The sequence below is a fragment of the Lynx canadensis genome, chromosome A2, assembly GCF_007474595.2.
Source record: "Lynx canadensis isolate LIC74 chromosome A2, mLynCan4.pri.v2, whole genome shotgun sequence".
NCBI lineage: Eukaryota > Metazoa > Chordata > Mammalia > Carnivora > Felidae > Lynx > Lynx canadensis.
Window position 1 is genome coordinate 4,800,983 of NC_044304.2, and position 15,171 is coordinate 4,816,153.

The 15,171-nt window shown below is 51.8% G+C and overlaps 1 protein-coding gene across 1 annotated transcript in view; it reads left to right on the forward strand.

Annotated features, from left to right (window-relative positions):
• Window positions 1-738: 738 nt before the first annotated feature.
• Window positions 739-15,171, forward strand: part of VAV1 (vav guanine nucleotide exchange factor 1) — a 47,720-nt gene continuing 33,287 nt past the window's right edge. Inside the window, 1 exon segment of the mRNA XM_030293838.2 lies at window positions 739-1,274. Coding sequence (XP_030149698.1) covers window positions 936-1,274 — 339 coding nt within the window. The 5' untranslated portion in view covers window positions 739-935.

Here is a 15,171-nt window from a genome sequence, read left to right on the forward strand (position 1 = left end):
AGTATATGCATGAGCTTGGGATAAACATCAGAGGTGGAGCCAAAAAAAAAAAAAAAAAAAAAGCTTCCGACCATTTATTTATTCATTCAAGAAAGTTTTATAGCGCGTGTATATGCGCCAGGTGCTGGGAACAAATGAGACACATTTCTAAATAGGCAACAAAGAAACAAGTGTATAAAATGTCAGGTTTGTCGGATGGTGGTCAGGGCTTAACACGGGGAAGTGGGAAAGAAGGGCTGTGATTTAAAATGGAGAGATTTGGGAAGATTTCCTAAGAGGGTGACATGGAGTGAAGAACTGCTGGGGCCGGGGAGCTAGCCATGAAATTGCTTGCCTAAGGCAGGGGGAGCAGCATGTGCAAAGGCCCTGTGGCAGGATTTGGAGGCAAAATTCTGCGGTGGCCTCATGTGTTGGAGAAACAGTTGAGGAGGCCTGCGTGGCCGGGGCAGGCTGAGTGAGGGAAAGTGGTGAGTGGGAGACATGAGGGCAAGGAGGGGTACAGGGATGTGTCATGTGGGGCCTCGTTGGCTGCAGGGAGGTGGGCTGTAAGAACGGGGGGCATCACGACTTGACCCGGGTGCTCACAGGTGTGCTCCTCTGTGGGGAGGATAGACTGTGTGTGTGTGGGGGGGGGGGGCAGGGGGGGAGCCTGGGGACCAGGGGGGAGGGGGGAATGTGTTGATTCAAGCTAGGATGTTGGGGGGCCAAGCCAGAGTGGAGGCAGAAGAGAGAGGGTTCAGAAGAGAGCAGATTTTGAGTATTTTGCCCCGGGGGGGGGTACTGCTCGTGGGTTGGATGTGGCGGAGGGCATCAGGCCTCAGGCGCTCCAGCAGCAGCCCCCCACTCCTAGGTGCGCTGTGTTGAGCGGGAAAAGAGGCCTGTACAGGGGAGGCCGGACTGCCGATGCTCCCGCCTCTCCCCGCCCCGCCCCCGCCATGGCTCCGCCTCCTCTACCGCCTCCGGGGCGACAGTTACAGGCAAAGAGGAAGTGGTGGCCGGCTAGCGCAGGCAGGCAGGCAGGCCGGCGGTGGAGGCCGCGAGGGCGCGGGCCGCCCGGCGAGGCAGCGGCCATGGAGCTGTGGCGCCAGTGCACCCACTGGCTCATCCAGTGCCGGGTGCTGCCCCCCGGCCACCGCGTGACCTGGGATGGGGCCCAGGTGTGCGAGCTGGCGCAGGCCCTGCGGGATGGCGTCCTTCTGTGCCAGCTGCTCAACAACCTGCTGCCCCACGCCATCAACCTGCGTGAGGTCAACCTGCGCCCCCAGATGTCTCAGGTGAGCCAAGGGCTGGGAGTTGGGGGGGGGGGTGCACCCTGGGCTGGCACCGGGAGGGGTAAGGCACTGAAACTCTGGGCTTGTGACGTGGAAGGGGATATATTCCCAGCTCTGGGGCTGGCGTGGAGGGGAGGATGGGGGGCGGCTGGAGGGGGCGGTAAACTCTGAGATTCTGGGGTATTTCACCCAAGGTTAACAGGAGTGGGTTAACAGGCTCTGAGTTAGTGCACGTCCAGGCTGAGAACTAGCAAACTCGGGGTTAACGCTCTCGGGTCCCGGACTGAGTCCACCGAGGTTCAGGCCCCAGGTGGGGCTGTGTGGGGGTTATTGAGGGACACCTGGGAACCCCTAGGTGTCCAATGGGGTGCCTGAGGTTTGGGCCTCCTTTGACATCCCCCCCACTTCTGCCTATGGGGGAGGGGCCTCCACCAACTTCTTCCCCCACATGTGTCTCCTCCTCCCGGGCCTGGGCCCCTTCCTTCCCCTCACATCTTCTTCCCCTTCGCTTCCTGCCTGGGCCTGGGGCGTGTGGGGCGCATGGGGTGGGTGGGGGGGCTGTGGGCCCCTGGGCTCTGGTCTTCCTAGCTCTCCCCATCCCTAGGTGGCATTGAGAAAAGCCCCTGGTCCTGAGCCCGAGAGTGGATCCTGGGGTCTTGGAGCCTAGAAACAGCTGCCCTTTCTCTGTAGGGCTTTCTGCAAGGGCCCAGGTCCGGGGAGGGTGGATGGACTGAGCTGGCCCTGCCAGGCTCAGGAAACATATTCAAATCCCTATTTGAATGTGGTGGGGGCGGAGGAGATAACGTGACTGGGGCCACTGTCTGTAGCACCTTCTCTGGGCTGCTGTGGTCTCCTGGGTGCAGGGTGGAGGCCGTGCGTGCTGGGGTCTGGGGGCTCTGGTTGCCTCACCTGCCCTGGGAGTCTGAGGGGACCCTGGCCTCTGGCCCTCAGGCTCCACTCTGGAATGAAAGCTTTGTGCCGGGATCTGTGCGTTGTTTCATCGTTCTGGGGCCTTTTCTCTGGTCCGAGAGGCCATGTGCAGATGCGAGGGGAGTGGGCCCATGGCGGGGGAGGAGGGGGGGGGTCCCTGGGGGCATTCCCCAGGGACAGGGCCATGGGGTGGGAGAGGTGGGTGGCCCACCCTCCTTAGCCTAAGCAGGGCTTCCTGTAAGGGTGAGGGAACTCCTGAGGCCCAGCGCCTCTGGCCACAGGCCATCCCAGATTTGCCTACATTTGCTTACCTCCCAGCTTCCAGCCAAACGTCGTCGTCCCGTCTGGCCCCAGGCTGGCAGGCAGTCAGGGTCCCCAGTGAGGCTCTAACAACAGCTAATCAGGAAGTGGGTAGACCTGAGGATGAACTTCCACCCCTGCCTGCGTCTAGCCTACAGCTGGTTCCCCAGGGAAGGGCACGGGGACGTGGGGTTACTGTCTAGGAGGGAGGCTTTGGGGGGCTGCAGGGATACAGCTTCTGTCTTTGTGCCGGGCCGTGCGGAGGACCCAGGCGTGGCCTTCCGGGTGCTCCCAGGCTGGGAGACACAGACACCCCTAGCCCTGTGTTGTCAGGACTGGGACCCAGGGAGGAACCTCTGGGCTGGGGGCCCTTGAGGCAAAGGCAAGACATTGCCGGGTGATGTCAGGCTTTATACAAGAGGGGACATTTGTGTGATGTTTTGCAGCACGAGTAGGAGTTCTCTCATTGCTCTGGCTTGCTGTGCCCAGCTGTGTCAGGCCCCAGGCTGCACAAGGGGGTCCCCCAGTCCTCCCCATCTGGAGCTCTGTGCCTTCCTGCCCCTGCTCGTCTCGTCTCCCCTCGAAGCTCAGCCCCGGGCGCTGTTCCTAGCAGGGATGTGTGCTGGAAGCTAAAAGGTGGCTCCAGTAAGGTGGAGGGAGGTGAGGTGCCACATTCGGTTGTTTCCAGGGAAGAGGGCTGGAAGAGGGCATTCACGCATCACCAGTTACGATGTGTGGTCAGGCCTCTTCTTGGTGCTGAGACGGTGGGAAGGACACACACACAGAGCCCTGTCGCTGAGGAGCCCCAATTGCAGTGGGCGAGACCGACAATGTCTAACTTGTGGGGAGGGGAGGGACAAAACAAAGCAGGGGAGGGAGCGCGGGAGTGTGCGGGTCACGCTTTTGAATAGGGGGTCCCGGAGGCCTCGCTGGTAAGGTGACATGTGAGCAGAGCCCTGGGGAAAGTGAGGGAATGAGCCTTGTGAATTCAGGGAATTGCTGTGAATACAGTGCTCCTGGCAGGGGTGCGGCCAGTGCAAAGGCCCTGAGGTGAGAGCTTGTGGGTGCCCACAGAGTCTGGTGGGAGGGGTTCATGACTGAGGTCGGACCAGGGGGAGTCTCTCTGAGACTGGATGGTCCCTCTGAGATCTGATATCCTCACAGACGGCACACTGAGCCGCAGACAGCCTAACTCAGCTCCTTCCTCTGGCAGTCTGAGTGGCAGAGATGAAAGTGTAAGGCCAAGGGACTGGGGAGGGAGGGATGAATGTGACAGTCATTGTGGGAAAGACCCGCCAGGGCGTGGGAGCTGATTAGACCTGGCAGGGACAGGCGCTGGGCCCTGGATGATGTCAAGGTCCCCAGCCTGTGAATGCCCCGGTCACTGGCAAGGCAGTGGAGAGGGCAGGAGAGTTAGAACAGGGCCTCAGCTCGAGGGAGGTGGCTCTGAGGGGCCAGAGTTCAAATTCTGACGCACCACTTCCTGGCTTCACCTCTCTGAGCCTCAGTTTCCCCATCCGTGAAACATGGGTACAAATGGCACCTTTATTGGGAGGACGGTTGTACTATTTCAGCACTGCTTAGCACGGTCCGTGACACCTGAAAACGCCTGGTAAACTGTCTGTTTAGGAAGGACGGGGGGTAGCAGGAGGGTGGGTAGCATAATGGCAAGCAGGAATTTGGGTTGGGGTAGTATTTCTCAGCTGGGGTGATTTTGCCCCCCCCGGGGCATTTGGCAATGTCTGGACACGTTTTTGGCCCCATCATGTCTGGGAGATGCTACTGAAATGTAGTGGGTAGGTATCAGGGATGCCGCTCAGTATCCGACACAGCAGAGAATGATCTCCCCAAACATCAATAGTGCTGAGGTTGAGGGGCGCCTGGGTGGCTCAGTCGGTTGAGCATCCGACTTTTGATTTCGGCTCAGGTCATGATTCCAGGGTTGTGGGATCGAGCCCCGCGTCCACTCAGTGTGGAGCCTGCTTGAGATTCTCTCTTTCTCTCTTTTTCTCTCTCCCCCTCTGCCCCTCTTCTGCTCATTCTCTCTCTCTCTCTCTCTCTCTCTCTCTCTCTCAAATTAGAAAACAATCGAAAATAGTACCAAGGTTGAGAAATCCTATGCTAGGGGACAGAGAGCCTGCAAAAGGCTTTAAAATATTTGGTTAAATAATACATTCATATGGTTCAAATATTAAAACACATAAAAAGGTGCACAGGGAAGAGTTTAACTTCTAGTCGTGTCCCTCAGATACCCAGCTCCTTCCTTTCCTCATAAGTAACTTTTTTCTAAGTTGACTGTATATCCTTCCAGAATTTATTGCGAACATAGGCAACTAGAAATGTAGGTTCTTATTTCCTACCCTACTCCCTTAACTTGAAAGATGGTACATACAACTGGTTCCTTTGTATCTTGCTCTCCTCGCTTTGATAATCGTCTTGGGAATCTTTCCAAATCAATATAGAGAGAGTGTCCTCATTCAAAAAAAAAAAAAAAAAATGACTGTATGATATGCCGGATAATCCATTTGTTAAACAAATTACTTCTGTTGAGCTAACTATGTGCCAAGCATTAGTCCAAACCAGGGGCCAGCAAACTACAGTCCAACAGCGGAATCTGGACCACAGCATGTTTTTTTTTGTTTGTTTGTTTTTGTTTTTTTTTTGTTTGTTTGTTTTTTGTTTTTTGTTTAACGTTTATTTATTTTTGAGACAGAGAGAGACAGAGCATGAACGGGGGAGGGGCAGAGAGAGAGGGAGACACAGAATCGGAAACAGGCTCCAGGCTCCGAGCTGTCAGCACAGAGCCCGACGCGGGGCTCGAACTCACGGACTGCGAGATCGTGACCTGAGCCGAAGTCGGCCGCTTAACCGACTGAGCCACCCAGGCGCCCCCACAGCATGTTTTTACAAATAAAGTTTTACTGGCACCCAGCCATCCCCACTGATGCATGCATATATCATCTATGGCTGCTTTCCAGCTGCAGCTACCGAGTTGAGCAGTCGCCCCAGAGACTGTCCTCCCTGTGGAGCTGGAAATATTTACTATACAGAACTTTGTAGAAACAGTTTGCAGATCCCTGTTCTAAGCACTTTTTACATTGTTTAATTCTCACAACACCCTGTTAGGTGTAATATCCTCATTTTTCACTATGAGCGATGGAGGCACAGAGATGTTGAGTAACTGCTGCAGGGCACCCAGCTTGGAAGCGGCAGACTTGGGGACTGGAACCGTGGGCAGCCCGGTCCTGGGGTTCTTGCTGTCCGCAGTCACCCTAAAATGCCTCTGTCCCACTGCTCCAGCTGGGTGATCATTATTTTATCATCCTTCTCTCAACGGACACTTGGGTGGTACCAGGCTTTTGTTATGATACATCACTGCAGCCATTAAACCTTGTCCACGAATCACTTTTGCTGACTCTACCCTGTGACCTTGGCATGTTACCTAACCTGTCTGTGCCTCAGTTTCCTCATCTGTAAACTGGGGATAATAAATCCCTGTCCTTTAAGCATCGCTGTGACAGGTAATGGATTACTCTAAAGAACGTAGAAAAGTCCTGGCTACATAGAAATCTTTACTGTTTGCTGCCATACCAATGAGCAAGTGTATTCATGGCATACGTTCTCAGAAGGAGTCGCTGGCCCAAAGTGTGTGAGCCTTAGTGTTTCTGGCAGATGTGGCCAAGTTGTTCTCCATATGGGATTGTTCCCCGGTGGACTGTTCTAATTACATTTACCACTAGCAACGCATATAGAGTGCTTACTGTCCTTCATCTCGCCACAGACAGTTCTCTTGTCAAGCTTTTGGAGCTTTGCCAACTTAATGGGGTGATAAAGCTCACTCTAGATCAATTTACATTTCTCTTATTCTGCGTGAGGTTGAACCTCTTCCTCTCTCCTTCCTATTTCTGTTTTCTCTCGGCAAAGTAATATCTGTTCATTTCATTTGCCCATTATTTTTTTTTTCCCCTTTCTGGGGACCTGTTGCCTTTTTTTCTTATTGATTTTAGAAAACTCTTTAACATATTAGGCTGGCTTGAATTTCAACTCAGGTACCTTACTACCTTTATGATCTTGAAGGAAAGAAAATGTTGCTTAACCTGTCTGAGCCCTGGTTGTCTTATCTATAAAGTGGGATGTGAATAGCACCTTTAAGGCTTGGGTGAGCCTTAAATGTGATAGGTTAAGTTAAATTCCTTATTAATGTGATTGACGTGCTGAATTTAGCAAATGCTAAAATGGTGGAGGCACTCTTTTGGTTAATTTGATTTCAGTCAGTCTGAGTTGGCTGTACGATGTGGCGTAAGTCAGCGTGTGTGATGTTAGCTGCTGTAACAAACTATTCACCTGGGTGGCAATAAGAGTTTACTTCTTGCTCACATCACAATCCAGTTTGGGTCAACTGGGAGCTTAAGAGGGTGGCTCTTCTTTACAAAGTCCCTGTAGCACCTGGGCTCTCCCCATCCCATGGCCCTTCTCTCCCTAAAGCCCTTGGAGCCGTCTCTATCCCAGAAGGTAGGGGAGAGGAGTGTGAGGAGGGAACCCATGAGAGGCTGTCATGGGCCAGGCCCAGAAGTGGTGCTGTTGTCTCCATTCTTGTTCCATTGGCCAGAACTCCATCACATGGCCCCCTCCAACTGCAAGAGAGGCTGAAAATGGTCTGGCTGGGAGCCAGGGAGGATAGGAAATGGGTTGGGTGGACATAGAAAAGTCAATGTCGTAGAACCCCGGAGTGATGCCTCGCTGCCTTCAGAGATGCAGGTCTGGAGGGGTTGGCTTGGAGGAGTCCATGGTGGGAAAAGGAATAAGGAGGGCTTGAACCAAAGCCACAGGGGAGGGATCCAGCTAGGGATGGGGAAGCCGGGTGGGAGAAAATTGCAGCAAAGTAGGTTGGGTTGGGTTGACCAGAAGATCTTATCTGAAAATATCTACTACGGCTGATGGGGCTGGAAGTCTGGGAGCATCAGCATTTGGTATCGTGCCTTCTCTTCTAACGTTTTATTCTGTGTACTGACCTCCTTCTGGGTCTAGTACTGGGGAATGTCACCCTTCAGGACTTTCTTTCCCCACTCTATTCCAGCCACAAGAGCCCTCCTTGCTGTTCCCAGAAACTACCAAGCCCCATCCCAGTCTCAGGGCCTTTGCATGTCTGTTTTTTTTCTCTTGTTTTATTTTTTCCGTAGCACTTACCGCCCTCTGACTTACATAGATTTTACTTGTTTGTTTATTATCCACTTCTCCCCACTGGATTGTCAGGGAGAGGCTTTTTGTCTGTTGGTTCACAGCTGTGTCCCTGTGCCTAGAACAGCACCTGGCACGTAGTAGGTGCTCAGTAAATATTTACTGACTATTCCACTTCATCCATCTATTCATTGTCCCTTTAATACAGGAACAACAAACTATCACTTATCAGGTGGCTGCCTCATTTCAGAAACAAATTTAATTGACACAACAAATCACACATCTATGGACGTTTTTGTCTGGGGCTGATTTCATGATATGAGTAGTCATGACAAAGACACGAAGCCAAAAAAAGTTTACTATCTGTCTCTTTACAGAGTTTTCCAATTGATCCCTGATATAATGGGTATTTGTGAGGCTTACTTACTATTGGTTAGTGGTAGTGGTTTAGCAGTGGTTAAGTATGGATTGCTTGGGATCAGTCCAGCTTCTACTAGTTCCTAGTTATGTGACTTTGGGCAAGTGTCAAGGCCTCTTCTGCCTTTGGTTTTCTCATCTATAAAATGGGAAAAATGATGATGATGCTAGTAATAATAATGATGACCCACCCACGTCATAGACATTTCCCTTTTATTAGGCCATGTGCAGGTGATAGAGAATTCCATGATGAACGAGACACAGACCTCATGCAGCTCTTTGAAGTAGACCAGGAAATGGGCAGTACAAAGGAGCGGAGCACAGTCCATGATGGGTGGGTGGGGCCAGGGCATTGTGGGCCGACAGAGAGGAGGAAACCCCCAGAAGCAATCAGGGTAGGCCTCCTGGAAGAGGAGACATGCCGATTGAGTGTGGGAGGTTGGGGCATATTTGAGGAGCCAAAATAAGTTCTGTTTGTCTCCCTTGTTAACACTAATGGCCAGGAAGTGGGCAGAACCTGAGGCTGTGTTGGGTGGGCATAGCTGAGCTCCTAAAGACCTCACCACAATGCAGAGATGAACTGTCGACCTTTGATAGCAGGGATTGGTGTTCTGAGACCTGGACTTTAGGAGGAACTTGGGGGTCAGGTCCCCTGGGGAAGAAATAAGGGATGTTCAGTCGGAGAAGTTTGACATTTGAGGCAATTCTGAGCTCAGTCCTGCAGAAAGTTTTAACCAAGAATTTTAGACCTTGTGACAGAAAACCCCACTGAAACTGGCTTAGTAAACATAGGATTTATTAGCTCCCTAAGTGAAAAGCTTGGGAGGAAAACGTCTTCAGTCCGCTGGATCCAGAGGCTCTGACAGTCTCAGGAACCCCTCCCCGCCCCCCTCTCTTGGCTCTGCTGTCTTTGAGTGGTTTTCCTTCGTTCTCCGGCCATTCTTTCCCCTAATCGTAGGTGGGCAAGGATGCCCTGCTGCTCCAAACGTATGCTGCAGTTCTGTGTGCAGTGGAAAATGGGCACTCAAGCCCATCTATGCTTCATGGCGAGATTTCTTGCGCGGGGGACGGGGGGGGGTGTGTGTGTGTGTCACGTGTCTGTTCCAAACATGTTGCGGTTGGTAGAATACAGTGTTTATGATGGCTGGGTTGACGTCACAACCCCATTCCAGAAGTGGGGAGGGGGGGCTGGGAGGAGGGGTCCCCACCCAAGGAGCAAGATTAGGAGGACGGGGGCATGGTTCCACAGGGGCACCGAGGGTCTGTGGCAGAGAAGTGGGGAGTAGATGTCAGGAGGCCCCCCACGTTTATATTGGCTTCAAGTACTAACTTCAGCGCAAGTCACCGTTGACATGGAAGCTGCATCTTTTCTCTGTCCTGAGGGATTGCCTTGTGCATTGCAGGATGTTTGGAGGGCATCCCTGACCTCCAACCACCCATGTAGCACCCTCTCCCCTGCAGTTGTGACCACAAACTATCTGCAGACAGTGTCCAATGTCAAAGTGTCCAAAACAGAAACTCTGTTTTGGAGGGAGTGAGCTTCCTGTCTTGGGGAGGGTCCAAAGAGACGTGCATGGATAATACTGTCTGAGGACAGTAAAGAAGAGATTGTGAGCTTCTTTGAGTTAGAATAATCATTTATTTAGTATCAGCCACAGGCGCTGTGCTGAGTGCAGGGCTTATGGGATAGGACACAACAGATACACTCACTGCTCCTCCGGAGTTCATGGCCTTGTGGGGGAGAGGGTAGTGTACTTGTTTCCTGTGGCTGCCCTAATAAAGGATCACAAACTGGGAGGCTTAAAATAACAGAAAAATATTGTCTCATGGTTCTGGAGATTAGAGGTCTGAAATCAAGGTGTGGGCAGGGTCAAGCTCCTTCTGGAGCCTCTTGGGGGCAAACAGTTCCTTGCCTCTTCCAGCTTCTGGTGGCTCCAGGCGTTGCTTGGCTCCTGGCTGTGTCACTCTGTCTTCACAAGGTTGTCTCCCCTGCATCTGTGTATCTGTGGGTCTCCTCTGTGTATCTTGTGTATGGACACTTGTTGGAGGATTTAGTGCCCCCCCCCAGTAATCCAGGATGTTCATGATCTCAAGATTCTAACTACATCTTGCAAAGTCCTTTTATTATTATTTTTTTCCTGAATAATGTCACATTCATAGGTTCTACGCATCTGATGTCACATCTTTTGGGGAGGGCCACCATTCAACCCACTATAGACAGTAAACAAGAAAATCAACAAAATATTACGATAAGTGCTGCAGACAAAATAGGCCAGGGGTCAGTTGGAGAAGAGGAAGGGTCATGCTTCTGGAGGGTGGTCAAGACAAGCTGAAAGCTGTAGGATAAGGAGCTAGTTCTGGGAAGAATGGGGGGGGGGGGCAAATGCTGTGCAAAGGCCCTGTCGTGAGGAGGGCTCTGAAGGAAGGTGAACGATGAAGGGAGAGAGCTGGGAATAAGATTGGGGAGGAGGGCACTTCACTGGCCTGGCTGTAGGTACGTGTGCAAAATTAAACGTGGATGGGAAGTCCTTGGAGGGTTAAGCAGACTGGTAGGTTGACAGGTCCTAGTAGCTGCTCTGTGGGGGACCAGGCTGTAAGGGTGATAGAAATGGAAGTGAGGGGACATGGGCAGAGGGAGTCGATGGAGGTGTCCCACAGGGATGTGATGGTGCCATGGACTAGGACTTGGGACTAATGGATGGGTTCCCATTTTGGTGGTTGTGCCAATCAGAGTTTCTGATGGTCCAGATGGGGGAGGGGTAGAAGTGAACGAAAGGAGGCAAGATATTGTCTAAGCTTATAACTTAGGAACCTGCCCAAATGGGGGCATTGTCTGCTAAGACTGGAAGGCTGGGGAGAGCCGGGTTTTGAGGAGTTCTGATGGGGCTGAGTTACCATGGAGAAGGAAGGCGCATAGCCTAATGGTTAGTGCGGTGGGGAGTAGCTCTGTCCTCCCAGGGGACCTTTGGCAATGCCTGAAGATATTTTTTGGTTGTCACTACTGGAGGGAGTTGTGTGCTCCTGGCATCTAGTGGGTAAAGAACAGGGTGCTGCTGATATCCTAACTGTCCTATATAATCCCAGGACAGACACTGAAATATCAATCATGCTGAGGCTGAGAACCCAGTTTGAGGGGCAAGGACTCTAGCTGCATGGGGGTCTGAGTTCCAGTCTGACTGTGGGATCTTGGATGACCTACTGAAATTTCCGTGACTCATCTCCCACTTTTCAAATGGGGGTCACGATAGCCCATGCCCTTATAGGTCTGTCACAAGAATTAAGTGAGCATATATGGTTGTAAAGTCGTCACATGCCGCAAGCAGAACCTATTGTGATTGGTAAACAAACTCATTCGGGTGGATGAGATCATCTGGAGAGGGAGGCGGGGTGAGAGAGAGAGAGAGAAGGAAAGGGGTCTGAGTCCCAGGGTGCAGCAGCATGGAGAGGTCAGGGAGAGGAGGAAGAAGCAGCCAAGGAGTCAGAAGAGAGCCAGTGACTCAGGAGGGAGGAAGCCAGAAGGATGTAGTGTCCAGAGGCCAAAGAGGAAAGTGTACTCAGAATGATCCCCACCTGAGTACAGTGAGGTGTTGGTACTTGGGAAGGAACAGTTTTCTGAAGTGGACCAGGAATAGTGTTGGAAAGTATAATAAATAACAACAATAGAAACAGGTCCGATGCATGGAGCCCTTACTATGTGCAAGTGTTGTCCAAAGTACGTAAAACTTATTACCTCCTTTGGTTTTCACAGCAAATCCATGGAGTAGGTGCCATTACGTTCAGGTTACCCCTTCTGTGAATCGGAGCACCCCAAACTTGATGACGTAGGACAACTATTTTAGAATTCTCACAGATTCTGTGAGTCAGGAATTCAAATGGAGTGTGGCGATGATGGTTTGTCAGCCCCACGATGAGAAGCCTTGAATGTCTGAGGGCTGGAATCAGCTGGAGTACCCTTCACTCACAGTCTGGGCTGGGGTGACTCAAGGCTGAGCTCAGCTGGGGCTGGTGACTGGAGCACTGGCATGCGGGCTCTCTGTGTGGCTTGGGCTCCCTCACAACATGGTGACTGGGTTTTGAGAAGGAGTGCGGAGAGACCAAGTGGCTTTCACAAGGTGGAAGCCGCTGACCTGCTTGGAGACCGCGTAGTGTCGCTTTGCTGCAGTCACCAAAACCGGCCTGGATTCCAGGGCAGGGGAATCAGACTCCACCCCCTGAGGGTGGTGTGACAAATCACACTGCAGAAGAGCTTGCTGCATGGGTGATATGTTTGTGGCCATCTTTGGAAAGCACAATCTGTTACTGATTATTAACCCTAGTCTCACAGATGAGGACATGGAAACATGGAAAGTTTAAGTGAGTTGCCCAAGTAACAAGTAGCTATGTTGGGATTTGAAACCCCAAACCTGTGACCACCATAAGCACTCTATGAATATTGCCTCTTTGAAGGGACATATGAACCTTAGAAGATAGTCTTGGCTTCACATTTCTGGTTTTCTCAGTCAGGGTTTAGCCACGAAAGCAGAAATCATCTTAGATCTTTCAGAGAGGATTTAATTCAGGGAATGGCTCATGGATGATGGGGGGGCTGAGCAGACAGATGGGGAATACTGAGGCAACCCAGAGAGTGGCCACTAGGCTAGAGAAACAGTAGAAGAGGTGACGTGACTAGGATCCAGAGGCCAGAACCATGCAGGGGATCCAGGACGTTGCTCAAGAGCTATTATCATCAGGGAGCTGAGACCAGGAAGGAGACATATTTGTTGCTGTGAAGAGGCACAGCAAGAGAGGGAGAAATACCCTGGTTTCTCTTTCTCCCGCCCTCTGATTTCCTGCCTGGGCATCCCATTGGCTAAGCCTACCTGGAAGCCAGGGTGCAAAGGAGCCTGGGAAATGTAGTTCCCTTTGCTACAGAGTAGAGCAAATGGCAGGCAGGGAATGGCTCTGAGAGCAAGCAGGCCAACGGTCCTCATAGTGACTGCCTCTTTGAGCTCAGTGTATTATCTCAACGGGAGCAGCTGCTACTGCTATTTGCCTGAGAACAGACGAAATGCAGCGGTTTTAATTTGCAAGGCAGGGTCCTTTTTAGCTCTAATGGCTCTGGTGGTTTTGGAGTTCAGCTCAATCTTCGATCAAACCCAGATCTCCTTTCTTAGGATTTCTCCACCAGCCACACAGCTCATCAGCCTTCCTCTAGACAACCCATCAGAGATCTTCCTGCCGTCATTATGTCCCCGGCTTCCTCCAAGTCACCTCCAGTCCCTGGTGGAACACCACAGCACCTTCATGTGCTGCTCAGCGGATAGTGTGTTTCCAGAAATCCACCTGGGGTTGTCTGTCTTGTGCCTGTTTGTCCTGGGGGCTCGGAATGATCCCCACCTGAGTACAGCATCCAGCACCCCAAGAGATGTGCGGCTGTTCCCTTCAGTGTGCTCTGTGTTGGGGCATGGGACTGGGGGAACTGGGGGAAAGGCATCAATCATTTGTGCTTCCCTCTCAAGGACTCAGAGATATGGCCAAAGGGGGGGTGCTTGGGGACAAGCACCCGCCCCATTTTGATGGCACAGTTTTGCTCTCCAGTTTTGGCAAATACTACCCTTTGTTCACTCCCTCCCACTCCCCCTTTCTCATTCTGCTCCAGCCATAGTGGCCTCTGACCTCTTCTTCCTATGCACCAGGCAGCATCCTGCCTCAGGGCTTTTGTCCTGGCTTGTCCCTCTGCAGGCAGGCACCCACCTGGATCATTCCATCCTTCAAGGCTTTGCACCGACATCACATTCTCAGTGAAGCCTCCCAGACCTCCTTATTTAAAACTGCACCCCCTCCTGGCACTTTCCATCCCTTTAATCCCACTTAGTTTTCTTCCTTAATACCTCCCCCCCTCCACATATGTATTCGTGTAAACACTTTGGTTGTGTGTCTCCTTCTACCAGAGCGTCAGCCTCGCACGGGCAGGGGTGTGTATCCCTTTTGTTCACAGCTGTATCCCCAGCACTGGAATCAGTACCTGGGGCCTAGGTGATGCCCAATAAATATTTGTTGAATCAATGAAGGGGTGGTTGCAAATTAGAGGTGTTCTCTCATGTGACATCCTCTGATCCATATGTTATGTACCCTTTTAGTTTACTTCTTTTTTTTATTTTTATTTTTTTTTAATTTTTTTTTTTAATTTTTTTTTTTCAACGTTTATTTTTGGGACAGCGAGAGACAGAGCATGAACGGGGGAGGGGCAGAGAGAGAGAGGGAGACACAGAATCGGAAACAGGCTCCAGGCTCTGAGCCATCAGCCCAGAGCCCGATGCGGGGCTCGAACTCACGGACCGCGAGATCGTGACCTGGCTGAAGTCGGACGCCCAACCGACTGCGCCACCCAGGCGCCCCCTTACTTCTTTTTTTTAAATATATTTATATATTATTTTATATATTTTATAAATTCTATAAATTAAATGTAGTTTATATATTTATTTAGAGGGAGAGAGAGAGAGCATGAGCAGGCAAGGGGCGGGGAGAGGGAGAGAGAGGATCCCAAGCACGTTCCGTGCTGTTAGTGTGGAGCCCCACGTGGGGCTCGAACTCACAAACCGTGAGATCCTGACCTGAGCAGAAATCAAGAGTCGGAGAGTTCACTGGCTGAGCCACCCGGGGCTGGGGGGAGGGGGTTGGGGGGGGTAGTCTGCTTCTATCACTCGGCACCTTCTTTTGCGATTTATTGTAGTGCTGTGTGCATCAGTCCTTCCTGCCTTATTCCTGAGTAGTATTCCAGCACACAGACGCCCCCCCACTTTGCTAATCCTTTCTCCCGTCGATGGACACTTTGGGTGGCCATGTTTTGGTTACCACTGGTATGGTTGCTGTGAACGTTTGCTTTCATTTCTCTGTGTAGACGCCGTGGGGGTGGGGAGAATGCATCGCGTAGTAGGTGCAATGTCTAACCTTTTAGGAAACTGCCAAGCCATCCTTCCAACTTGGTGGCACCGTTTGACATCCCAGCCCCCGGGGGTGTGAGGGTCGCCTGGAGCGCTGCTCCTCCCTCTTCGCCACCCCTCGGTCCTTGGCTTTATCAGACACCTCTGCCATT